The sequence below is a fragment of the Pithys albifrons genome, chromosome 4 (assembly GCF_047495875.1).
Source record: "Pithys albifrons albifrons isolate INPA30051 chromosome 4, PitAlb_v1, whole genome shotgun sequence".
NCBI classification, from domain to species: Eukaryota; Metazoa; Chordata; class Aves; order Passeriformes; family Thamnophilidae; genus Pithys; species Pithys albifrons.
Window position 1 is genome coordinate 9,482,299 of NC_092461.1, and position 26,618 is coordinate 9,508,916.

A 26,618-nucleotide genomic window follows, 5' to 3' on the forward strand; every position below is an offset into this window, starting at 1 on the left:
GGGCTGTGCCACATGGGAACTTAGTAACCAGTGTCCCTCTCTGCAGAGAAGACTGTTCGTGGCAGCCTGTGACTATCACTGCTGATGCCACCATGCCTGTCACTTTACCTTCCATCACTCATTGCCCAGCATGTCCTTTATCTTTGCACATGCTCCCAGGAAAAATAGCATTTTTCTGTTGCATAAAATAGGATAAATTTATCTCTTGGTTTGTTTCAACACATCCTTCCACAAAGCCTTCCTCTCCTCTTATTAGGAGCCCACTGAGATTCTTAACAATATTCCTAACATGTTTTCTGCCTCTCCTGCAGCAGAAGGCTGCTGCCAGAAAGGAGAAATGTCACTGCACAGAGGTCAAAGCCATCATGTCAGCTTTGCAGAAAAGAACTGGGTGTCCTGGCTGACACCAAGTTGACCATGAGTCAGCAATGTGTTGTTGTGGCAAATAAAGACTACAGCCTCAGGAAAGCCTTTGCCAGCAGGTAAAGGGAGATCATCCTGACCCTCTGCTCAGCTCTGGTGGGACCACAGTTGGAATGCTGTGTCCACTTCTGGGCTTGGCAGTACAAAAGAGATGCAGATGTACTGGAGCAGAACCAGAGATGAGCCACAATTATGAAGTGATTAAAGGGTCTTTCATAGGACAAGAAGCTCAGATAAACAGGACTTTTTACTCTGGAGAGGAGAAAGTGCATGGAGCAATCTTAACCGTGTGCATAAACTACTTAATGGGTGGATAAAAAGAAGATGGAGCCAGACTGTCTCCTGCAAACAGTCAAGAGAAAATGGACACAAGCTGAAATAACGTAAATTACATTTAAACATAAGAAAACACATTTTCTTATGAGGAGAGAGGTAAATCCAGGTTGCCCACAGATCCTACATCCTTCAATATATTCAAACCCAGCAGGACATGGTCCCAAGCAACCTGCTGTAGATGACTCTGATTGAAGGGATGAGCTTAGATTAGAAAATTGGCAGAAGTGACTTCTAATCTCAGCTGTTCTGTGATGTTGTAATGAAAATCACAAGGGAGATGGAGAAAATTGGGTTATTGCATATTAATGTTTGAAGAAAGTACTGTAGTGTACATGAGGCACTTGGAATGGGAGTTTGTGGCACATTCCAAACACAAATACAGTTTCCATGTTGTATATGGAGAGCAATGTTGCCACATAGGAGCAGACCCTCAGACCTCTCTTTGTGCTTTCTGAAAGTATGTTAGTTACACCAAGAGGTGCAGAAGGTTTCAGATTTTGTCTTGCCCTCCTCCGTGTGCTTCTTTCTGTCTTGTGCTGCACAGCAGTCTGCAGTGAAACAGTCTCAATACTCCAGAAGGCAAAAACCAGAAGCCCTTGGAAGGCTGTGACAAAATGACAGTAGCAATAAGTAGGTTTTCAAGGTTCATTTATTTCTGCCTTTTTATGAAGTAAAAACTTTTGAAGCATTTCAACATTGTTGCCTTTTTTTTTTTTTTAATGCAAATACTCTCAACTGCCAGTTGGCATGAGAACCAGACCCATGCCTGGGAAATGGAACTTGAGGATGAAGGCTCCTGGTTGGTCAGACAGAGCATGGGGTCCCTCCTGGAGCACCTGCACCTTCCCACTGTGCTTGCTTGGTGGGTGAGAGCACTGAGAAGCTGAACCACAGTCCTCATCTCTGGGGCACAGGAAGGAATATTTCTCCTGAAGCTCACCAGTGTTTTGGAGATCTCAGAGGCCACAACAGTAATTCATTATCTCACTGCCATCCCCTCTAAATATTTTGCCTTCTGCCTCACCTGTGGTGGACAGGATCACATTCTAGTCCTTGGTACTTTTTCACAGGTTTGGTCCAGTATTGCTGACTTTGCACTTTTTGCTGCTGCCTGTTTTCCCTTTGGGGAAAGGGGAAGCTTTGTATTTGCTTCATGGCTCCTTTGCTTTTTCTCATACCTTCATTTTGGCTTTGGTTGTCATTCAGGAAACAATGCTGGTCACTGAGGCATATCTTTCTACTTTAAGGACTTTCCAGTTTAATAATCATAGAAAGGAAAGTTTGCTAATTTAACCTTTTTCAAGTCTTATTGTTTAAGTGTACAGGCTTTGAAATTTAACAAACTGGATCAACTGCTTCTGCTTACAAGAAGCCAGATGCTTCAGGCTACAAGAGATGCAGAATGTGAATAAACTGCTTATGATAAGGCTAGAGTTGATGCAATTTGCATTTCTTGGAACAGTTCATACCACTGCTTTAATTTTTAAAGAGCAAAAATTGAAGTATACTTGGTAAAATAGCTGGTTTTATCACTGAAAACAATTGACTGTGTATCACAAATATCCTGACCATATTCAAATAACCTGAATGTCAGACATGAAACATCAGCTTCTTTCCTCTTGCATTATAACACATGTGCTTTATCTTAATACACTCGGTGTTAATGTGGAAATAAAATCATAGAATCATAGAATATCCTGAGTTTGGAGGGGACTCACAAAGACTAGTAAAGTCCAACTCCTGGTCCTGCACAGGACAGCCCCGAGAACCACATTATGTGCCTGACAGCATTGTCCAAACACTTCTTGAACTCTGTCAGACTTGGATTCCTGGCCAGTTCACTGAGAACCCTGTTCCTGTGCCCAACCACCCTCTGGGTGGAAAACCTTTTCTTACTGTCCAACCTAAACCTCCCATGAGACAACTTTCTGACATTTCTTCAGGTTCTGTTACTGGTCACCAGAATGAAAAGATCTGTGCCTGTCCCTCAGCTTCCCTCATAAGGATGTTGAAGACCACAATGAGGTCTCCCCTCAGTCTCCTCTTCACCAGGTCAAACAAACCAAGTGACCTCAGCCGTTCTTCATAAGGCTTCTCCTCCAGACCCCTCACCAGCCCTCCTTTGGACACTCTCAAATAGCTTTGTATCTTTCTCACATTGCAGTGCCCCAAATTGCACACAATATTCCATGTGAGTCCATCCCAGTGCAGAGCAGAGTGGTACAATCTCCTCCCTGGACTGGCTGATGATGCTGGGCCTGATGCCTCCCAGGACTGTGATGGTGTGATACACCTTGGGGCACAGCTGGTCCCATTGGCTGCCAGGACACACTGCTGGCTCATATTCAATTTACCATCAACAAGGACCCCCAGGTCCCTTCCTGGGGGCTGCTCTCCATTGTCTTTTCCACAGTCTGTATGTTTATCCAGGGTTGCCCTGTCCCTTAATATTGGAATAGCTGATAGCCAATATTAATGACAGAGTAACCTCCTCTCAAAACTCTCAGTGGGGAAATGCTTTGCCTGACAGTTGTCAATCTCTTCATTCTTTATTATACCTTTTGAGTTATATTTTTTTTCAGATAATTTCATCATCTAAAATGACAGAGTTTTGGAATAGATGCTCCTTGAAATATGTGTCAGACTGATTGTTAGTGCATCTTTAATACCTTTTGGAGTTATACTGAAAAGTATACAGGAACAAATTAGTATTCCATTAGGCTGTTTCTTGGTAAACTGTACTACAGAGGGGAGTCAAACTCTAAATGTGTGCATTCGTTCACTTAATAAATGCCTAGGAAACTTCATATCTGCATGCTTTATTAATTCTAAAAACTGGAGGATTTTGTACTTAATCTCATTGTGCTCACAACAGTTACCAATGTAATAATATTTTCTAAGGGTTTGTGGTCCAGAAAACTCAGAAAATTAAGAAACTAAACATAATTTCATGACAAACATTTGTGACTTTCTTTTATTATGTCAACAAAAAAAATCAGTTGTATGCATCAAAAGCAATGATGTATGAGCAGAATGAAAACAGGTCATAGTATTGAGCCAATATGTATTTGGAGATGACAACTGACACATAGGAACAAAAGACAGAGAATATTAGGATTCTCATGTATTTCTTAAGAAGAGTTGTAGCCTTGAACTATCACAGGAATGAAGAACCACAGCTGCATTCATGGAATAATAATAATGTACATTGAACACCTGAGAGCTTTCCAGGGACTAATTGAAGTTTACTTGTTAAGGAAGATGAAGAGAGACAGGAATTATTTTAAAAGCTGTGTTTTTTCACAAAATTCCCATAGAGAAACCAGTTTCTTTGACACCACTTGCAGGATTTTTCACAAAAATCAAAATGCTCTCGAATTTGAAGTTCTTACAGTGTTTTAAGCAAGAATTCAGCTCTTTTGCCTGACAGTTCTGAGTCCTGGGTCACCTGGATCACACAGATATTCATGTTTCAGGCTTCACTTCTACACTCTGTGAGAAGACAACTGCACCTAGACAAAGTTAGATTTCCTTGCACTCTGAAAGGGAAGAGAGACTCTCCATGACTTTGTAGAATCCCTGAAAGAAATTCAGAATTGTTTGAGGTACTCATGGTGAGAGGACAACGCTGGTGATTATGGACTTGTACACCATTTCCCAAATAAAAAAATAAAATTTACATAGGCACCAATTAATAAGCTGCACATCAGAGTCTTGTCCACAAGCATCTCCTCCAAACTGGAGGTCTCAAAGCCTGTGTCTCAGGAACAACAACATGGGTTTTTCAGCAGGAAGCTGCCAGGGAATAGGATGAGCACAGCCCATGTGAAATACATGTAATGGATTCCCAAAGCCTTGTAGTCATGTCTGCAACCAATTCCTTGAGTGAAAATCACTTGACCCCTACCCAGCTTGTGAGTACCTGTGTTCTCTGTGGGGTCAGTCATTGCTTAGCTCAAGCCATGTTTAAACCAGTCTGAGAAGGGAAAGAAGTAAACATGCTCACTGCTGTTTTCTCACCTGCAGTTATGTATTTACTATGGAAGCTTCCTGAATGGGCATGTCTTAGATTAGCCTGTCCACTTGCAGAAAATATTGAAGAGATGAGATTATACTATAGAACTAGAATACAGGGGATCTGCTGTTTCTGAGGGGAAAACAAGTACTATTTCCAACTCTTTTTCTCTTTAGGGAGAACAATATCTACCAAAGAAGAGAATCATGTTGCTTGGGTTGTGTCTGATCAAGAAAAGGAATGGGTGGTCAACTATAAACTCTTCAAACTCAGAGGAATCTTGGATGTCTCCTGTCTCAACTTCTGAGCCAGCCACCTCAGTGCCCTCCTCCGTGACTTCCAGGTACGCCTCATGGATGGCCTCAGACACTTTCAGGCCCTCTGCTGAAGAGATGCCAGAGAGATTGGCCGAGGGGCTGAACAGGTCAGTCATACCCAAGGTGGTTAAGACAGATGTGAGGTTATATTTTTCCTCCATTTTCATGCGTGGGAGGTACACTTTGACTCTCTTCTGCTCCATCACACTGGGACTGGTCCACTCTGTAAGTTTTTCAAAGCTGATTTTGTTCTCGAGCTGCAAAGAGAGGCAGGGAATTAAATGCCTGGGTGGCAAACACAACTTTTTCATTTCAATCAAGGCTAACATTAAAATAACTCCAAACAACCAGAGTGGTTCCAAAAGTCATCCTATTGACATCCTTCTTGTCCTTTATTAATTGCCTCTCCAGTACTGCCTGTGTCACTGCCCTTTTACTCAGTTCTTTACTGACTTGTCACATTCCCTTTTGCCAAACTAATCTTGTGTCTCATGAAGTACAGTCCAAGAGTTTCACAGCCTAGAAAATTAGCCAGCTTGTGAGAGATTGCAAAAAATAAGGCCATGCAAATTTACCTACAGTTGGTAGTGCCCAACAAATGCAAACTCTCCGACATCTTTAATAACTCTACTTTATAATTCAAAAATATTGTTGCAATAAGAGTAATTATGCACATAATGCAGCCTGCATTGCATTTACCCATTCTGAGTACAGAGAGATAATTTATAAAACCTTGATAACTTTAAGTGACTGAATCAGATTAATTTATCAAGGTTTTTTTCTCCCTCCCATGTGTCCATTTTTATTTTCTCTTTGCTCTTAGCATTCTGCATTCGCTCAGGTATTTGACTTCATTTTCTTCCAAGACAAAGACAAAAGTTTCATTTTGTGTTACACAGTCAGTAGATTATATTTGTATCCTCTCCTCACTGCATACCGGTCCCACTTTTCTTTTGTTATCTTTAAAGTATATACCATTTCTTTTACTAGTTTTCATGCATCTGGAAAAAACTGATTCATCCTGACTAAATGTAGTTGTGAAGTTTTCTTTTACTTTCTACACCGTTCTCATGTTCTGTCCTTGTATGTTCATGGATTATTTCTGCTGTTGATATTCATCCAATTAGACTCAAGTCACTTCTCTGTTTGATCCGTAATTTCCAAATATTTTCCATGCATTTCGTTTCCACTTCTGTATTTAAGACTCTCCCAGGTCTTAACAGAAGAAGTGGTTTTGATCAATTTGTCTAGCTTGATGGGCTTCACAATTTCGAAATCAAGCATTTTATTAAGATCATACTTTATCTAACTTCATTTTTCATTCCATGTGACATATTCATAGTAATTTTTGAAAGTAGCCCATAGTAGCCCATTCATGATGTTTAATGAGATTTTATTTTTAAAAAAATAATTATTGATTCCTGCAAAGAATGTCTGATGCTCAACAATTTCAGCAGTGTTTCCTCAACAGTTTACACAGGGCGGGGTGGGGGGGGAAGTGTGTGAAATTATTTCTTTTTTAAAAACATTAAACTATGCCCATATCCTCTTCTGCAGGGCTCCAGCAGCACTACACTGCCTTACCTTATTTTATAAAAGTGACCTCAGGGCTTTTCTAACAGGTCAGTCTCTGCCTGAGCCCCTGCTGGCACCTGGAGGGCTTTAGTGCTCCCCTGCCTGCCCAGCACAGACGTGGGGTGGACAACTGGAGTGGGAAGGGACAGCCAAGGGTCTGACAACAGCCAAGCCCCACTGAAGTGATGACTCTTTCTCTGCTTCCCCTGCCAGGGCCAGGGACGTCCCCTCTTTCTCTGCCCCTACCTCCTGCAGGCCAGAGATGTCATCAGGCAACAGCACCAACAGGCTCAGCTCTCCGCTGGCATAGGGAAGTTCCAGGATCCTGATTTTCTCTGCAGCCACTCTTGCCACTTTGAACGTGCTGTTCTGACACATCATTTTCACGAGTCTGCTGTCTTCCTGCAAAAACAGACATATGGGACAATGTGACAGGGAAGCAAAGCAACTTTGCTCTTTGTTCAGGCAAATGTACAAGCCCTTTGAAAGAGGCAGAGTTTGCTCTTCAAGTGTGTTGCCCTTGAAGATGAGCTGTGTCTCCATTTTCCTGTCTTGCCTGCCTATGTGCTCTGGAATCCTGGTGACACAGCTCTTACAAATTGACAGTGAGGGGCCCAGCTAAATCACTTTGTCCATGACCAGACAATGCTGCATTTTTAACACCCATTCCATTGACTGTGCAAGCCAATATCCTGTCTCCCTGGCCAGAAGTTGTGTCTGTCCCCACACCTCTGTCACATTGAAAGGCACTTCTTGAGTGTCCTCTTCTTTAAACTCAGTCTTCCATATCCCTTTGAAGTAAATGGCATTCACAAGGACCAGCACAGTATGGAGGTCGACAGAGCCTGGTTCAAGCAAATCTTGGATGTGTCCTTTAAGAAAGAAGCAGAGCAGAGAGGGTTAAGTTTCATAACAGGAATCTCACATATTAGAACTCCATCAACATGATGCTGCTTGACCTGACTTTCTCTTCTTCAAAGGTCTGCAAATGGAACTCAGGTTCCTGAGGGTGATTTAATACACTGAAAGATTGGCACCTGGGCAGGTATTCTGCAAGAAGATAGTTGGGTTCAAGAGGGTTACAGATCCCCAGGAATATTTCTACCCAGTGCTTAAAAAGAAGATTTATATAGAAAAGAAGAAAAAGGAGACAGAAGCACCAATATAGATTTTCTCTCTCTCACTGTGTTTCTTTCTCACAAGTCACTCTTGGTTTTTCCTCCTACCTTAACACAATAAACATACACAAGCATCTGAATCACTCATTCCCCACCATCACATTAACGTACATTACTTTCTGCCCTGGAAACTCGCTTGCTACCCATCCAGCATATACTTGTAAAATTATGCCTGTATTTTAGAGAAGCTGGGACAAGTTAAGCTCTCCAGACACAAGAACTGTACATAGAAACTGTGCATATCCTGGTAACTCTGCCTTTTCCAGAGGAGTTTAAAACACATTGTCACTGCCACACAGATGCAATAGAGCCATCACTTTCCACAGGAAATATCAAGTAATGGGGCCAGGAGGAGGAAATTTCTGCTCTAATGTTTAGTGTTTCCTGAAGTTGTTAAAATACATTTGTCAGAGAGAAGTGTATTTCATAATCTTGTCTGACTTTACCACTTGTCTGATTTTTCACCCAGGAATTAATGCGCTGTCTGGCTTGATTTGCTGCTGTTTTGAAGCTGACCATTTCCAGACCAGTTCTGTACAGTTTCTTCACACATCTTTGGTAGATCTGTAAAGACATGAATTGTACCCAGCAAAATAGTCATTTTTGAAAAACCAGTATGAAAGTGAAATAAAATATGGCTAATATAGTGATGTCATGGTTAAGCTGTTCTCATTGCTTACTTCCTAGAGGAATCTGCTAAAACTGGGTCAGAAAATTTAATCTAGTCCAGGACATTTTCAGATCCAGCATTTTTATTACTTGACCAGTTAAGAGTATATATCACAAATGTTTAAAGATTTTCCGGAAGTAAGCCTGATCCAGGTCCTGTTTTCAGGTCCCTTTTAGACCATTTTATTATCTTTATGTCCATTTTTTAAAAAAAAAGGCTTTTTTCCTTATTTTTAAAGATAAGATTTTTTCATTCAGAATATTTTTATCTTTTCTTTTGTAAATGTGAAATATTTTGACACTTTCAAGAGTTGTTTTTGAGGTGAAGTTTTCAAGTGAAAAAATACGCCAAAGTCAAATTATTTCTTGAAAGAAAACCCAAACAACTTAGAGGTGCAAGTGATGGTTGGGAAATTACTTTACCAAATAATTTTGTTTATTACTCCATTCATTTTTGAACAAGGCCATATTTTTGCCTCGATTTGCTTTCCATTCAGACTATTGCCAGAGCAGTGGCAAAGGAAAAAGTCATGGACATCCACACCAGTGGGAACCATTGGATTAACAGGTCACCTGTTACACCCGGTTACTGAGGAAGCCATGGATCAAACCCATCACACCTACTCTGGCCATCCCTCCAGGATTACAGGTTTATACAGGGTGTAGCAAGAAATCACTTACCGGTAGGATTGCACTTGTCCTTTCAGCATAGAGTCTGTTGGCAATATGGAGTGAATAATTAGCTTTTGGTGCAGTGATGTCAGAGAGAATGTCTTTAAACAGCAAATGGATATTCGCAGATTTGCCACACTGAGTTGTTGATAAGAAGATAAAAAAGTAGAGCTATTAGGTTATTTTACTAGAAAGAGGATTATTTATACGATACAAATAACATGGGAAAACACACAGTGGTTGAACATTTGCAAAGGAACAGGGAATGCAACCTAAGAGCTCATGGGAGGGATGTTCAACACATTGGCAACTAATGATTTGCAATTCATTCTTGGCATATAATAGCATTCATCTTTAGGTGATCACAAGCAGAAAATCTCACTAATGAATCTGAAACCATGTAGCTCAGGAACAAGGTGGCAAAAAGAAAAACAAGATGTCAATTATTGGAAGTGTTGACTTGTCATAGATATAGAACCTCCTGTGCACAGCTGCATTTGCATGGCAGCTTTCTGCAGAAGCTGCAGGTGGAAGAAGAGAGTGAGATGGCAAGGGAGTCAGGAAGTGTCTCATAAAACAGTGAAAAAATTGATCAGCTCTTTAATATCCCAGGAGTGGTGTTTCAGGTGACACAGGATAAAAGCATGTAAGAAAACTGCACAATGATACACAGTAACTGGGAAACTGGGACTTCATTTTATGAGCATAATTGTGTTGAACTGCTCCTTTTTAAATGCTTAACCAGTCCCTAAAGGTTCTAGCTAATACTGCCTTTATTGAAAAAAAAAAAAAAAAAAGAAGAAAAAAAGAAAGGAAAATAGTCTTGCTCTTTTTAAGTCCTACTATCATGTTTTGCATCCCAAATGGATGGGGACATGCCAGGCTCCATGTCTTGTGTTATCTTTACAGAGGTAGCAGATTAACATGGACTAAAGCAAACAGCTGATATCAAGGTACTGGAAGCTCCTATGATGCTCTTGGGATGGCAGTTACGGTTGGAGATTGGAAGAGTCCCTGCAGCTTTTGTAAGTGTGGTTACTTTCCATCCTTTGAAGCTTCCGGGATTTTTTTTTTCCGAATTATCTTCCTGTCCCACTTTGGAGTTTCAGCTGCAAGTCTGCCTGCTCTGCCCTGTCTCCAGGTGCTCCCCCCCAGCAGCACTTACAGGAGTGCAGAACCTCATTCACACAGGAAGGTAGCCTGGTGCCCTAAGCATCCTGTCTGGTCCTGTCACTTGTTCTGGTGCAATATGTGCAGCCTGCCTTCTTTTTCTGGCAATTTTGCTTGTTTGTTTGCTTGCTTGCTCACTTGATGTTTGTTTTGTTGCTGTTGTTCTTTGGATTTTGGTAGATTGTTGTATTATTTTTTAACTTACATCTCTTAAATCAAGGAAATTAACAAGGAAAGTGTTGAACCTACTAAAAATACAGCCAGAACATTCTATTCTCAGGAGAAAATTGAGAAAGAAAAAAATAGTGTACCTTTAATTTCTGTACCTTGGTCTGGACACTTCCAAGTCCTGCAATTTTGTCAAAGTGAAGAGCCTGCAATTGAAAATAGAAACTAAGTATGTGAAGTCCACTGAGAGTCACTGATGTTTGTGTTAAAACTGTGGGTTTTGACTAACCAGGTCTGATGAGCACATGGAACTGATAAATTCCATGTGAACTTTAAACCAGGTGCCACACTGAAAATTTGTGACTATGATGTTCAGCTTCTATCTCTTCCAGTTAATGGCATTCAATCTATGAATCAGCTACAACCTGACTGCATTATACTTATAACAGTGACTCTAATATTCTGAATGTTTCATCTTTGTATGTGTGAAGTTGTCCTTTCCACCTGGGAGGAATCAGGCCTGTGAGATAATATAACCTGAAACAGGAGACCTCCCTTAACCATTCTCCAAGACTGCTCTTTCTTAACAAAAAACAAAGGCTGTTCTTGACCTTCATGGGGAAATATAGTTGTAAACAAAAACTCAGCTCCAGATTCAAACCTCACAGTTTCTGTGCAGGTTTGAATCCAGTGCCAAATGTGACTATGTGACTTGCTCCCCTCAGCTGGAGTCACACAGACATAAATGGATCATCTGCTGACTTTTTTAACAGTATGAAAGAGAGTTTGCACCCATGTATGTAACTCACCTTCTCCATCTGATACTCAGTGTTACCTCTTGCTCCCAGGTAGACCATGGCCAAGGCTGCCATGATGCTCAGGGGACAATAAAAGATGTTGTCATTGGCATGGTGAACTTTCAGCTCTTTGAATACATCAAAACAAAATTCTGCATTTGCTGCACTGATGGAGCCCATTGTGAAATCAGCGTTATCTAAAGCAAACAGAAATATGACTGTATAGTGGTGACATGTAGTGCTTGTTTTAGAAAGTACTGCAAAAAGCCCAGAAACTGTCAGTTCATTGCTGGATTTGTGATTCTGAACCAGGGAATGTTGTGTCACCTACAGATTCTGTGTTAGAAATATTTTTATGTCTGAACACATTTGTTTTCTTCTAGCAAGATTCCCTCTAATCAGCAAGAGAGTGTCTTGTACTTGCCTTTTAGGAGCTGGATGTTTCATCCATGCTTTGAAATTATAAATACAACATTGAATTGATGAGTTTTCCTGTGGCCATACAGAGGACTGTGAATGATGTTTGAGACAATGCAAACTTCATATTTCATTTTATTCTGTGGCTGCTCTCGACCATGGTCTGGATCTTTAAATCAAATGTAGCCAACTCACTGAACTCCTGGTGTACTTCTTCCTATTGCTTAGTACAACCAGCCACAAATTTGGAGGTTGCTTTCCTGTAATTTATAGGAGTAATAGGAATAAGTTGTTCTGTAAACCTAGGCAGTTGCTTAGATGCTCAAATATAAATTTAAGGGAGGTCCTTTCCTGTAGTCCTCTTTGAGACATTTAATTTCTACTGATGATTATTGTTCCGAAAAAGCACAAGCATATACATATAGGTATATGTGTGTACTAAATAGGAGTTTGGGCAGTACAGCTTGAAACACCATAGAGCTGCATTTCTTCAGTCAGGTGCAAGTCCTGTAGATACAAATGTATGTGACATGTTAAGAATATTCATTGAAACATACAGATTTGAATCAAATACTAAGAAAGCGCAATATTTTTCCTGTATTTCTAAAACATTTAAAATTGGAGGAATAAAGCCCATCCATAGTCTGGAGCAGATGTGGTTGATTCTGTGACCTGAGAGGCCTCTGATGATAGTGACTGTGGAACCACAGACTTCCTGAATCATCACACTGTACCTCACCTGGTCCTCCAGAGAGTGAGACTGAGAAAAGAGAAATAACTTTATTCCCAGTTATTAAAATTATAAAAGAACAGTTTTAATGTGACAACAGATTTTTAATGAAAAATAAGTATTTCTAGTCAAAGTTATGGTGCACAGACACTCATATTTTTCACACCTAAAAGTATTTGATAGTCAAACAGTGTAAGATATATTGACAACGCAAGGTAAAATTACCATATATGCTGTTGGTTTATATACCTCTCTTATATTTAAATTAAAGTTCTTAAACATAATATCACTCTTTTTTCTATATTAAAGAATACAAATTGGAAATTATATTTTACTTGGAGAAATGCTTACCCCAGAAACTTCAAAGAAGCATGCAATAATCCAGCTTGCCAGCTGAACCCACACAGCTTCTCAGAGCTGTTGGTGATATATATTGCATGATCTGAGACACTCCCACTGTTGCCTTCAAGGAGTCATCTTTTCAGCCATGACCTTTTGATTCATTGCACTTTGAAACCTTAAACAGACCAATGTTAACGTGTTCTCTATCTGCAGCAAGTCAACCTTTGCTTACTGATGTAAAATCTGATTAAAAAATTAATTATTTGAGGTTTTGCATTCATTTATAAGGGTGTACCACAGCAATTTGAGTTCAGGTCTAAAGCTATGTCTCATATAGTTCTTTTGAATTTAGATATTAATGTGATTGAGCTCTATTAGGTAACTAGAGCCAAATGATAAACAAATACAAAAACGTGAGAAAAAATGAATGTTACAAATATATTCAGCAAAACATATTAATTTTTAATAAACCTGGCTGTAACATCAGGTCACGTGATTCTCACAGTCAAGTGAAGGTAAATATCCCAAAAATATCGCAGGAAAATATGACCTGGTCACAGTGCTGTTATCTGGGAGGGAGCAAACAGTTCCAGTTCACTGTCAGCAAGCATCCATGGATATAGTGGAGGAAAAGTCTTCTGTTACCAGGGAGTGCAAAAACTGCATCAGTCCCAGAAAACCCAGATGCTTCTCTTCTGAGCTGTAAGGCGCAGTCAGTGCAGAAGGCACACTAAAGCAGCACTCCCACCAAGCATGAAGGGAAAAGTGGGTGCTGGGCTGTCTGCTGAAGGTCTGACAGATATGCAGGAGCTCACTCCAGCGTCTGTGCCATGGAACAGTGGGAAGTTCCTCATGACCAGTGACCACCTGACGCTGCCAAAATAATGTAATTCCAAGCAAAGCCACCTGCAGGATGGTTGTTCTATTCAGAGGGATTTGAAATGGATTTTTTCCATGTAAGAAAAAACCTAAAACCTTCTGTTTATTTTTCAAGAGCAACATAGTACTGAAAGGCATTTTGATCTGCCAAAATGCAGAAGCATGTCCCTGGAGTCCAAAGACTGGTGTGGTTAATAGTTTGTAATTTTTAAAACCACGGCCATATCTATTTTGCTACCCAAGTGAGAGCAAGTTCTTTACCCGAGGTCAAACAATAGGATCTACAGCATAAATGTGAAGGAGGGAAGAAAGGCTCTGAGGAAAAAGCACATTTTGCTACAAGCTTGCTTTTGATCAAAACATTTAAAACAACAGCATTGAGATAAATTAGAGGTCTGAAGATGGGCAGAGGAAGAGTTTAGAGGAACAGTAGGAATTACTTATTTTCTGGGCTGTAAGTCAGACCCTAGAGTATCCAGGTAGTCAGAAATTTATTTAAATCAGTCAGTAGGGTTTAAAATATGATTGAGAGTCAGCTTTAAATTTTCATTCTCCACAGGTCATGGCAACAAGGCCCATGGTACATGCACAGGCCATTCTCATAGATCTTCCATACCTACGTTTTTACTATGGCAGGTGAATAAACTACAGAATCTGTCTGCAGGAACATTCATGGTCTGTTACACAATCATAATGCACAATATAAAATACAATTCACTTGTAAAAAGCTATTAATTTTTATTGAATAATAGACTTGATGAGCAGTAAAGAAACAAATCTGGCATCTGTAAAGGCTATAAGGGTGGATAATAGAAATCCAGATTTGTACATATTAAGTCACAGAGCATACAGCAGTAGGTGCACCCTCTGGGAAAGAGAAAGGGAGCAGTGTTGTTTGTTTTGCTGAAATGCAGGCAGATACATGCAGAGCCTGCTAACTGGAATGGATTTTAGTTTCCCAGGTCAGAATGAGGATGTTATAGCAGCAACAAGGATAGGAAAATCTAAAGATGGTAAGGACATTTCCTCTCACCTTTCTCACTGTTCCTTATTCCATGAGCTGGGCAGCTGTAGCTCGTGCTTTATCCATACTTACCAAACCATTACTGCCTGAGGGTACAGGTTCTGTGTGCAAAGAGCTGTAGTGTGTCTTCTCTTATTCTCCCATTTCCTCATATTCACATTAGAATTCCAGCTATTGGTCAGCAGCTGCTCAAACATTTCTCTGGGGATTCCATGAAGAGCTTTCTTGGACACCCACACTTCTTTGTATACTCTCACTCAATGTATGTGTCCTGTGTGGACCTCTGGAGAGCACATCCAGGAAGGGCACAACCTGCCCTGCTAAGATGGCCAGCTTCTGCCTAGTGTCCAAGATTTTCTCAACAAACATCTTGGTGCACCAGATCCTCTGGGAGAGAAGGCTTGTAGATGTTTCTAGTATGTTCTCCCATCCAATGTATTTGCCTTCTCTGTACACTCTGCACTTCACAACCCATAGCAACATGATCACCACAGCTGTTCCACACACAGGTACGGGGTTTGAATATCTGATAAATGCTGAGTTTCCAAGTAAGGTCATCTGCCCTAATGTGAATAACTGCTTTGTCAAGACAGGCAAGATGGTTTAAAACATGCAAGTAAATAAGCTAGTGAAAGAAAGGACGTGTGATTCTACCAGTGGTCATGAATGAGGTCATACAACTTCTCCAGAGAGTAGTCTGGAGCTATAAGCCCTTGGGTTAATTTGGGGGTTTTTTCTACACTGAATGCTAGTGGTTGCAGAATCAGCCTGTAAGCAGCTGAAAATTTTGATCAGAATGAGATATCCATACGCAGTCATCAGCAGACAAGTACCCTTTTCTAACTTTGCCTAGTTAGGTCATTGGAACTGGGGAGAACAAATTCTTCTGAAATTCAAAACTAGGAGTGCAGTACTGCAAAGCAAGATGAACAGGTTAAAATCCGCTCCATGTCCATATTTGTCTCAAGAAAGAGGTGAGCAAGGACTCTGCTGCCCTTTGTGCCTCAAGTGGTACATGGTGTTTCCCTGATGCTGGCATAATCTAGGAGATACTAAGCAGCAGAGAAAGCAGCTCTTTCCAGCATCTCTCTGTTAATAATTTTACATTTAATTTCTTCTGGATGCTCAGCAGCTATTGGGCAGTGTTTGAGGGTAATATTTGCTTATGCTTTGGGTGGCCTGTCCATCTGCATCATGCTTAGCAGAGGCTATACTGGTATCTCTCAATGACCTTGATGAATTGAGATGTGGCCAAAGAAGTTCCACTTACAGGTTTTCGGGTGCTTTTTATTCAGTCATGGCATTTGCTGTGCTGGAGATGATCAGCTCCCTGTGGTGCACACACAGTCTAGGGCAGATTGCCACTGGCACTTTTTAAGACAATTGGCACCTTCTATTACACCTCTCAGAGAGTCAGTGTGTCAGGCCCAGGGTAAAGTTAGTGCCTAACATGTTCTTTCCCCTACAGAGCTCATAGTAGCTGATAGTAGGTATGTCACTGCATATTGTCCTCTACACCCCTTGATTGCTGGTTGGCTTTAAAAATAACTTAAATTGTTGTAATAAAGCAGCAGCAGTAAAACATCGAGTTTTTTTCTGCTCCACACACTTGCCAAAAGAAAGGAAGAGGCTTTCCCACTTGTCACTCCCCAGGGAAGTTCTCCTGAGGAGCTGGATCTCACTCACTGCAAGTGTCATGTTGGTGGTGCTCTGGCAAGTGGTGCTGCTGGTGAGCTCAGCTGTGCAGTCTCTGAAAGGACACAGGTTTTTATATGCTTTCTTCTTTTTCCTTATAGTATTAGCTCAAATAAATGGCATTTGAAGTGAAACTTTACAGTGCCTGAGTAGCTTTCTTATCAGGATCATACCAGGACTTTCTACTAAAAACTCCTACTATTTATATTTTGAAGGAACTAAACACTGGTCTTCATATGGGGGGGAAAGTAAGACTCAAAGCTGCTCTTTGGCTTTTTCCCTTTGCCCTTCTTGTCTATCTATTTCAAATCTTTTGAAGATATGATAACAATTATGTTATACATAGGTACTAAGAGGCAGTTTAAAGGAAAGCACAATAACAGACAAAACTGAGCACCACTGCAACCATCAGAGAAATTAGAGTTCAGTGGAAATGTGAATATGTAAATTGAGAATTGCTTAGTAATCAGATCTGTCTAGTGTGGAACAAATGGGTATAAACCTTTCCCTGGATCCTCACACAAATACTATTTGACATCTTTTGCTTTGCTTTTTGTCAATGTACACATTTTTAGGCTGCCATGTATGCTGGTGTGGTCCAAGCAACACTTGGCATAAAGCCTGTCTCCAGGGAAGAGACAGCATCATGCCCTTCTGCTCCAGGCACCTTTGGAGTCTCCAGCTTTTGTCCACTCTGCAAGCTCTGTTGTTTGGCATTGCACTGTTACAGGCTACAGTCTGCCACAGGAGAAGCACTTGCTGCCAGAGAACAGGGTTTACCTGCTATTTTTAAGTAAACATCTCTGATTTTGTGGGAGAACTGCCCTCTACGTTAGGAGCTGCTACCACTACAGTAGCAGCAGCAGGTTATTTTCCAGGTCCTGATTGTTTTCACCACACTTTTTAGGTCTCTTGTAATTAAGATGACAATTACATAAAATGTTTATATGAAGAGAAAACAGATATTTATTTTTATTTATACTGTATTTTATTGCTGGTTCCAAACTATTCGGATATCCCTCAAGCAAGTTGAGAAAAAAAAAAAAAGGAAAAATATTTATGCTGTATTAAATGTGTTAATCCTTGTTACAGCCACACCTTCTCCTTTGCTCACATATAAAAATCCTTTTGCTGTTGTTAGACTCATGCTCTTCAGGATAACATGTTAAAAGACTCACATTTATCACACATGCCAATATTTGTTTTTATTTTACATTTTATCTGAAAATTCATAGACCTGATCATGCAAGCTACTATATTCTAACACTGTTCATTTCTCTCTTTTTTCCTTTAACATGTGACTCATATTTCAAACACATCAGGTATACACAAAACACCAATGGCAGTCATTGAAAAACATGCATAACTATTTTTTGCATACTTTATTCATCAGAAGAACCAACAGGCTGTGATTTGTGTTCTCTTCACTTAATTGATAAGACAACTGTGTCTCTACAGGCAATTTGAGTATTTCAGGCTGTATTTCATACTGCAATTGCAGCCATATGAGACCATAATGGATCTGCTTTATTTAGCAATTCAATTTGTGTGGAGTACTGTAATCTACTGGAATATTTCCTGCACATCTCAGCATTTGAAAGAACCCTTTCAATCTGCAGTTCTGAAATGGCACTACTATACTTACAATGTTTACCTTCTTCCCATCAGTAAATAACAGGAAAAGGAGATGTGAGTCATCAAAGGGATGGAATATTTTTCCTTTGAAAGCAAGTATTTTTCACAGATCTGTGGATTTTGGACATAGCCTACTGCCAAATTAGGCAGGCTGCTCTCTTCTCTGTAACTCCTTGCTATGCCTTTCCAGCACCTACTCCACTACCTCCAGGAGGTGATTAAGGGAACTAGGTTAAGTAAATTAGCTGTACCAAACATTTTCCCCTTCATTTACATCTCAGACAACTGCTCATCCTCAAGTCAGGCAAGTAATAGTGGTGGCATAAGGAGGGAGCAGAAGCACATAGAAGGAAGGAGACAAAGGAAGCATCCTCCTCCTCCTTCTCAGTGGCATTGGACTTGCTCAGCCATGTCCTAACACTGCACTTGTAATTCCCTGGTAAAATCAGATGTGAGAGAGAAGCAGTAGGTGAGGTTTAGGGTTTTCATATCCTAATGTCAAATTGTTCAGTGCCTAAACTCAGCATGATGAATATTTAAAAGTGAGAAATAGACTTCAGTGCCATTTACATTTTTTAAAGAATCGTCATTAGTTTTACTTGCTATATTAGACTATTCCTCTGTTGGTTTAATTCCTCAGACTACTACATTTAATATTTGGTTTGCAGTGGTTTTATTATGATTAATGTAACAAACACAGACTACCCGTCTAAATATCATCACTGTAGATTTTATTTTTTTATGTTAATGATGAATAAAAAAGCTGTAACAAGAAACTCATGGTATCTGTGGCACAAACAGAGCTAGTTTTCAGAAGTGAGAATGGCTGATCAGTACTTTAAGTTTTATGTGGGAATGATGTGTCTCATTACCAGCTATCACAGACCAGGCCTTGTCAGGAAAGGCCTCCCATTATTCTGAAATGCTGTTTTTGTTGCATGAAAGGGTATGAAGAATTTGAAAAACTTTCTCACACATACAGTAATTTTCACATAAAAGAAAATTGTCAGTGGTTCTGCCCTGCTTGCAAACAAGAAAAATTACACCAGAAAATCTTCTGTTTTCTCTGGTCTCTGAGTAAAACTCCTGGGAGTTCCAGCTTGAAGCACTGCCCCAGATCAACACTTAAAAGGAAGGTCCCACGGGATTACTTTGCTACTCCCCTACAAAGTGGCATTTTCCTTCAGATTTACAAAGGTTGGATAGTTAAAGCCAAAATAGACCAAGTAACAAAGCTTATCCTTCTAATGCAAATTTCTTTCTTCCTGTCTCCTCCATGTGAGCATATCCAACAGTTATCTTTAGTGCACTAAAATCACAGGTTTATTGGATCCATACTGCATTGGGAAAGGCTCAAAATCAAATCTTCTATGCAGACATCTCCAGAGGCCTACAGCTCTTTGGCAAATATCACGTAGTGTATTTTAAGGTAGATACTATTTTAGTTAGGCCACCTAAATAAAACATGCCTGAAGTTCATGATTTTTTGGTTTTTATCCTTAATTTGGCTCTTCTCAGATAGTCTTTTTTTTTATAACAAATTGACCCTTCAGAATGATGCCCAGAGAAATATCTTTTGTTTTGTCTTTTGTCCTTGCTGCTTGCCAGTTTGGATGTCAGTGGGGAGAAAGACCTAATTTCCAATATAAACTCCACTTAAGGAGAGGAATATCTTCCAAAGAAGAGAATGGTGTTGGTTTGGTTGTGTCTAATGAAGAAGAGGAATGGATGATCAGCTTTGAACTCATAAGTAACTGGGCAACACAGAGGCATTGGAAGAAGCCCCATGGCACAAGCTGCTTCAGTGCCCTCTTCGTTGACTTCCACAATTGTCTTCTGGATGGCCTTGGACACAACCAAGCCATCTTTCCCAGAGATTCCTGACAAATCAGCTTTTCCCCAGTCAAAAACATTCATTACTCCCATCTCCTGGAGAGTTTTGTTGAGAACATAACTTTCCTCCAGCTTGAACTGAGGCAAGTACAGCTTCACTCTCAGTGGTTCCATCCTGTCTGAGCTGGTCCATTCTGCCAGTTTCTCGTACGTGAGGGCACTTTCGAGCTGTAAGATGGTATTGATGATAAAGAATGACACCATAATGAATGGAAGAAAGAGTTCACTTTTCCCCAGTTGTTTTCTAACCATACTGGGGCAGTGTTAAAGTATTGCTCTCTGTGTATTTAACTAGAGAGAAAATGAAGTATTACCTGCTCTAGGCCGGTAAAGTCCTCACAGTCAACTTCAGGAAGAAGAATGAACATGCTCAGTTCATTATTAAAGTACAGGAGCTCTATGACTTTCATTTTCACTTCTCCTATGATGGCCATGTTAAAATATCCTTCTTGAAACATCATCTGCACTGTCCTTCTCTCGTTCTGAAACATGTGGAACATGGAAAATGGAAAGAGAAATTGAAAATGGAAAATATAGGAATTATCACCCTGGTTTTAACTTGTTTCAGTACTGAGGTTAGAGTTCAGTCCAAAAGCATTATTTAAGCATGGGTTTAATGGATTTGTAGCATTGATCTGTTCCTCTCAACTGAATCTCAATTTATCCTTTTTAAAAGCATAAAAACTACTTTTCTCTTTCTGCTGGTGGAAGATTACTTTACTCACAGCTTCCTTGTTACATCCTTCTTTTTTTCTGGCATGTCAGATGACGAAACTTATGCATCTGATGCAACTATAAATCTAAATTCTTCATGAATAATGCATACATTCTCCTGACATAATTTGTCTTCAGCTCATTTTTTGCTGAAAGCACACACTATTCTGTTCATAAATAGTAGCAGAGGAACAGAATCCTCAGTTTCAATCCCAAACAGGACTGTTTTTAAACCAACACTCTTAGTTACAAAATCCCCAAGAAAGTTAGTGCGTTTGCTCAGTGGTTTTGACCCAATGAGGATCTCAGCTGCATGAGACCCACTTCTGATATGAATTGGTATAATTACATATTTGGTTATCAAACTGGAGGGAAGATGCAGCCTTCTGGTGTTCTGGCTGAAGACTCCTGTTTTTCCTTGGGATAACAGAGGAGGAAAGCTCCCATCTGTTGTTATAGAGGACAGATGTCTGATTTCCATCCCCCAGTTCCTTCAGTTGCTGCCCATACTGTACCTTGTTCAGATGGAAATATGCTTCCTTAGTGTCTTCTTTCTTAAATTCTGCTGCCCACTTTCCTTTGAAATACATAGCATTGACCAGGACAAGTACAGTAGAAGGATCAATAAAACCAGCAGCAAATAGGTCTTTGATTTTACCTTTAAAGATAATGAATTAAAATGAATTACTTTGTTCAACAACCATCTGACTTTGACTGTTAATAATTATGTCTGTATATCTCAAAAATAGTATAGTGCTGTCAGACAAATAAAAATTTTATGTACAGCTTTGGAAGTCAGGAACTGAAGACATTTTTGTTCCTCTTTCTACATTTATTTCCTATTGAGAAGAAAAAAACATAACCCAGTAGTTGTTTAATATAAAAATTTTGCTTCCTTTGGGAAAAAAAATGGGAAGTTAAGTTCATACATGAGTACATGAATACATAACTGGTTCAATTTCAAAGCAAACGACCTGCATGTTTTCTTCTTTACCTTTTGTCTCATTTTCCACCCAGAAGTTAATTTTTTCTCTAACTTCTTCTTCAGTGTATTTAAAATTGACTGGTTCCAGTTCTGCTCGATAGAATTTCTTTGTAGAGTCCAAGTATTGCTGAAAAGTACAAGTTTCAGAACTTTATTTCAACATGATGATTTTTATAAGATAATTTCATGGCTTCAGGATAATTCCATAAAGTAAATCAGCAAGAAAAGAATGAGTAAAAAAGGCATAGGTAAGAAATACATTGAAATAACTCAAGCATTCAGGTTTTAGAGAGAGATTGTTTATTAAAAAAGCAATTTAAAAGAATATTTTTCTGTAATTTCAAGCTGTATTCAGAATAGGTAAGCAATTCATTGAAATAACTCAATCATTCATGTTTTAGGGAGAGATTTATAAAAACCAATTTGAAAATATATTTTTCTGTAATTTCAAGCTGTATTCAGCGGCAGAAAAGTCTCAGCACAGTGAAAAATATCAAAGAACAAAATCTGGTACCTTTGTTTAAGCTTATATATGATTGCTGTGCTGCCTGTCTTCCCCAACCATCAAAGTGAAGAAGGCTGTCCTATTTTGAACAAATAAGCAGGACTGATAATACCACAATGAGATCTCTGAGTGCACATGTATAAGTACATGTATTACTCAGTGTGGATATATACACTCTAAAATTTATAACCTGTATTAAGTAAGAAACTTTTCCTGAGTGCTGGTCACCTTTTCTGGCTCTGAAAATCTCTGCTCACTTAGAGCACAAAGGAAGCACCTCGGAAGCAAGAAGAAATCTTGGCTTCAAAGAGGAAGGTGGTTACAGAGATTAAACAGCACTGTTCCCAGCAATACTCTTTTAAACACCATAAGTCTATTTTCCTGACTAAATATTTTGTATGAACTCGCATTTTCTGGACATCAGTGTTCCCCAAGAATGTTCTGAGATGGTGAGCTACACTTAAATTGGACTAATGGACACAAATCTCAGAGACGTTACTTCTTCTAAGCCTTACTTGAGAAGGCATCAGGAATCAGAGTCCTATATTTGTATAGACTGAGGGAAAGGTGGAAGAGTGAATAAAATCATTTCATGAGGAAAGGGAGACAATGAGGGAGGGACAGAGGGAAGTCTTCTTCTCGACACAGACCTTTCTTGTTTGGATATAAATGACAGAACAAGCATCAAGGATCACTGTTATAACAATTTTTGAAATGCCAAAGGAGAGCAATTACCAGAGATCTGTTCCTTTATCTGACAGCTTTAACTCTGTCCCATGTCTAACCAGTGGGCAATTGAGATGGAAAAGCTACCTGACTGCAATCTGGGAAGTGCAGTCATTTGTCAGCACACCCTGACAGTGCCATTGTGTTTCACTTCCCTTCATGCTTTATGATTGAAGAAGTTCTGATGAGTTTATCCCGCCTAGGAGCTTTGAAAAGGGACACCACAGCCACTTACCTGGAAGAATGGATAAGTAATTTCTCCAAAGAGTCTGTTGGCAATGGTGAGACAACAGCCTGGACTGGGTTCACTGACTTCAGCCAACAGAGCCTGGAACTGGGAATGGACTCCTTCAGCTTCTTCACACTTCAAACAAGAAAACAGAAGTTTCATGGTAGGCTTGAGTTATCTTATGAAAAACTGGACCCAGGGGTGAATTGCTGCCTCTCTCACATGAGAAACCCTACTCCACTCAGGCACTGGAATAAATGCATCAAGACATCATCTCCTACTCCCCCTGTGCCAGATGTACAGAATGACAAAACCATTCCCCTTCAGGTCAGCACCAGTTCACCTTTAAGCCATGTTGTGTCCTACAGCAATGTCTCTGTGCATGCCAAGCAAAAGGCTGCTGGCTTAGAGACTGGGAGGAGCAACCTCCACTGTGCCTTTGGCATGCTCTGTAGACAAAACTTTGCAGGTGGCAATTGAAGCACTTAGCACTGTTTAGATTGGTACAGCTGTTTTGATTAGAAACCTATAATGAGTAGGTTTAGCCACTGAAATGTGTGATCTCACAAGGCCCCTTAAATAACTAGTAAAGGAACAGTAATAAGCAGGCCTGCAAATCTAGATGGGGGAGGCTGATGAACTCTGATGGGCCCTCTGATTAAGTGATCATCTGCAAGGAAAAGGGCTGACAAACTGGCTCCTGCTGCTTCAGCTCAGAGCTGCAATTGTGTCTTACCTTTTGAGAAGGGTGTGTGTTTCTCTGTCTTGTGCTGCTCAGAACTTCACTGAAATGAAATACCTGCAATGTAAATGTGGAGTGAATGCAGCTCAGTGATGGTACTTCAATGCCAAAGCAGTGTTGCAAGCCCATCCCAAAACACAGCCTGATACAGTCAATGAGGAAAGCCCCCTTGGTTCTTTACTGTAAGGTCCTTGCAAGCGAACAAGCAGTTTTAGTAGGGGGTGAGCATATCAAATATTTGAAATCTTTGAAATATTTTGTCATAAAAAAGAAGGCTGTGGGTGTCCAGAGAAGGCAGAAGACCATATTAAAGGGAAGGAACACTTCCGAGCACTGGAGAGTGCAGGAATACCTCCAAAACACTTTTCTTAGCACTGATGTATTCATTCAATTATCAATTACTGTAATAATGTTTAGTCTGAAGAAGGAACAGCATAATGTATTTTTAAAGGGCTATATGTGTCCATCAATCCTTTGGATGTTTAGGAACTATATCAGCCTCTTGGGTCATATCTGGGCACCATGCCCTCTTCAGAGCAAAGGAAACCTACCTTCTCAATTTGTTCAAGTGTGTTGCCCCTGGCTCCAAGGACAACCATTCCAAAGGCAGCTGACAGACTTAGTGGGGAGAAGAAGATGTTTTCATTTCTTTTTCTTTTGCTCAGCTCTCTGAAAAAGTCAAGACAAAACTTGCCATTTGCTGCACTGAGAGAGCACATTGTGGCACTGTGATCACCTGAAACAAGGGGAAAAGTAATTTAGGCTTCTCATCCTTACACCTACTTTAGAATGACTTGGTAGGGCATGGTAAGGTTTTCTGCAATAGCTTGGCTGAATTATTCAGCACTTCATGGAAGTTTCCCTGTTCACCACATTTGGGATTTCATAATGAATCTGAAAACCAGCACCCTGAATGGCAGGAGAAACACATTTGCAGAAGCAGTATTCCAGGCTGAGCTGTTTCTCCAGCTCAAGCAATAGCTATGGCTTTGTCACTTAAGCCCTAACTTTGTCCTAACAACAATGCCAGCTCAATTTATATCCTGATCATTCTTGCCTTGAGTCTTCCAGGCATAACCCTTATTAATTATACCCTTGTTCATATCTTACTCTCCATCTCTCTAAAAACTTTGTGTGTATTAATCACCTGTGCCTCACATACTGTGTCCTTCTGAGTCTGGTTGCTTAATAAACATTTGGAAAAAAAATGGAACTACAGACAGGCTCACTTAGTAAGATTTTAAACAAAGACATATTGTATATTAGTAGAAAATTCTAGTCATTTTTTTATTTTATCTGCAGCTTAAACTCTTTTCCCAAACACACTTCAGTTACAATAGCAATTGTTACAAACAAATAATCTTGAATCATCTGCAAAACTCTTCATATCTTATACCTAGGACAGAATTCCTTTCTTATGAACCCCTTTTTCCAATGTCTTTATCCAGTAAAGTGATATAGAAACATCTGATCTATTAGAAAGTCATTTCAGTATTTTAGAGGTTCCACTGTTCTGAGCCACTTTTGGTTTGGTTCTTACTGAGTCTGAATAATTTTCTCCAAAAGTGTGGAAGATATATTTCCCGGATTATATAAGAATAATTAAATTATCCATATAAATATTTAAAAGATGGAACAGTGTAGGAAGACTATGCTCTCATAAATTACTAATCTGAGTCATAAAGAAGTGGGAAAAGGTTTGGGTTTGATCTTTAGAAACAAACATAGTAAAGCCATTGTGCAAGTTAAGCACAGATTCATTACAAAGCCCATACATTTTAATGTAATCCAAACCATTGCACAGCAACTTGAAAATACTATCACTTCCTCAAACTATGTCATATACCAGATATATGTGCTAAGCAGTATGTATATCACTAATGCACATATCAGTCCTCAGACATTTCCTACTTCTGTCATTTAGAATTAAAGATCATGGAGATATTTACCTTCTCCTTGGAACTGACGGTGGCAACTTGACAGCTGAGCTTGTTGATGGGGCTATGGGAGCAATGGCATATAAAACCATTGCCACTCCCAGTGGCAGCATCATTTTCACTCATGGTGAGTCATATTCCTGTCTGTTGCAACCAGTTAGTATAACTAGGGGATCTTTTGTGGAATCTTGGATTTTTCCTTATCCCTAGGAGTTCAGAAAGAAGTGACAATTTTAAATGTATACTGAGATGTAAAAAAAATCTACCTAGTTATAAAAAAGAAAGCAAACTGCTAGAAACAAAGGAGATCTCAAGCAATTTTCTATTTGTAAAGAATAAATTCTACAGATTTTGATGATTTTTGCTGTCCGAAGCAGCATCACTGAATGCAAACACAAATGATTCTGTAATAGAAACTAGTTATGAAAACCTCTCAGGGGGTACAGTATCAAGGGAAAGGAAAATATGGAACCACCTATCTGGCCAGTTGTGACACAAGGCAGTGATTCCAAGGTGGAGGTAGGGCAATTCCCTTTGCCTTCTCCATATCTATGCCTCTGAATACTTCTCTCTTAAAGATCCTTTCCTGGAAGTTTTTGCTACCTGTTTAGTTTCTCAACTGAAAATTCTGTCCTTAATGGAGAAGACAAATCCACCCACTTGTTCCAGAATCTGTCGAGTATCCAGCACTCTGTGCAAACAACAGATTGCTTTCCTTTGCATGACACCCTAGAAGAGATGGAATGCTGCACGCACAGCTCACCTGTGCCAGCTGTGCACCCTGGGTGTGCTGCAGCTGTGCATCCACTGTCACTGCAGTGATGGGGTGCAGGTCCTGTGCATTC

General features: G+C 39.8%; 2 protein-coding genes across 3 annotated transcripts; both read right to left on the bottom strand.

Annotated features, from left to right (window-relative positions):
* Positions 1–4,946: 4,946 nt before the first annotated feature.
* LOC139671108 (ovalbumin-like) lies at positions 4,947–11,500 on the bottom strand. Its single transcript, XM_071553396.1, has 7 exons — positions 11,333–11,500; positions 10,682–10,729; positions 9,195–9,323; positions 8,291–8,408; positions 7,396–7,538; positions 6,913–7,068; positions 4,947–5,348 (listed from the first exon to the last, which is right to left on the bottom strand). The coding sequence occupies exons 1-7, from the start codon at positions 11,498–11,500 to the stop codon at positions 4,947–4,949; spliced, it is 1,164 nt and encodes a 387-aa protein (XP_071409497.1).
* Positions 11,501–17,406: 5,906 nt separating this feature from the next.
* LOC139671109 (serpin B4-like) lies at positions 17,407–25,908 on the bottom strand. 2 transcript variants are annotated; one of them, XM_071553397.1, is made up of 8 exons: positions 25,786–25,908; positions 24,388–24,572; positions 23,831–23,893; positions 23,101–23,229; positions 21,644–21,761; positions 21,165–21,307; positions 20,250–20,417; positions 17,407–20,103 (listed from the first exon to the last, which is right to left on the bottom strand). In XM_071553397.1, exons 2-8 carry the CDS (start codon positions 24,553–24,555, stop codon positions 19,699–19,701), a joined length of 1,194 nt encoding a protein of 397 aa, XP_071409498.1. In that variant the 5' UTR covers positions 24,556–24,572; positions 25,786–25,908; the 3' UTR covers positions 17,407–19,698. The 2 variants fall into 2 exon arrangements, with proteins under 2 accessions (XP_071409498.1, XP_071409499.1); XM_071553398.1 differs by having other exon boundaries at positions 24,388–24,505; positions 25,786–25,813.
* Between the last annotated feature and the right edge of the window lie 710 nt (positions 25,909–26,618).

What these genes read in the sequence shown, in the direction of transcription:
- LOC139671108 (XM_071553396.1), bottom strand. Translation starts at nt 11,500, where the DNA reads ATGGGCTCCATCAGTGCAGCAAATGCAGAATTTTGTTTTGATGTATTC. An exon ending in TTGGAAGTGTCCAGACCAAG is followed by an intron (nt 9,324 to 10,681) that starts GTACAGAAATTA and finishes TCAACAACTCAG; the next exon opens with TGTGGCAAATCTGCGAATAT. An exon ending in TGCCTTTCAATGTGACAGAG is followed by an intron (nt 7,069 to 7,395) that starts GTGTGGGGACAG and finishes CTGTTTTTGCAG; the next exon opens with GAAGACAGCAGACTCGTGAA.
- LOC139671109 (XM_071553397.1), bottom strand. Translation starts at nt 24,555, where the DNA reads ATGTGCTCTCTCAGTGCAGCAAATGGCAAGTTTTGTCTTGACTTTTTC. An exon ending in CATATTTCCATCTGAACAAG is followed by an intron (nt 20,418 to 21,164) that starts GTACAGTATGGG and finishes CACATGTTTCAG; the next exon opens with AACGAGAGAAGGACAGTGCA. An exon ending in ACTTTACCGGCCTAGAGCAG is followed by an intron (nt 20,104 to 20,249) that starts GTAATACTTCAT and finishes ACCATCTTACAG; the next exon opens with CTCGAAAGTGCCCTCACGTA.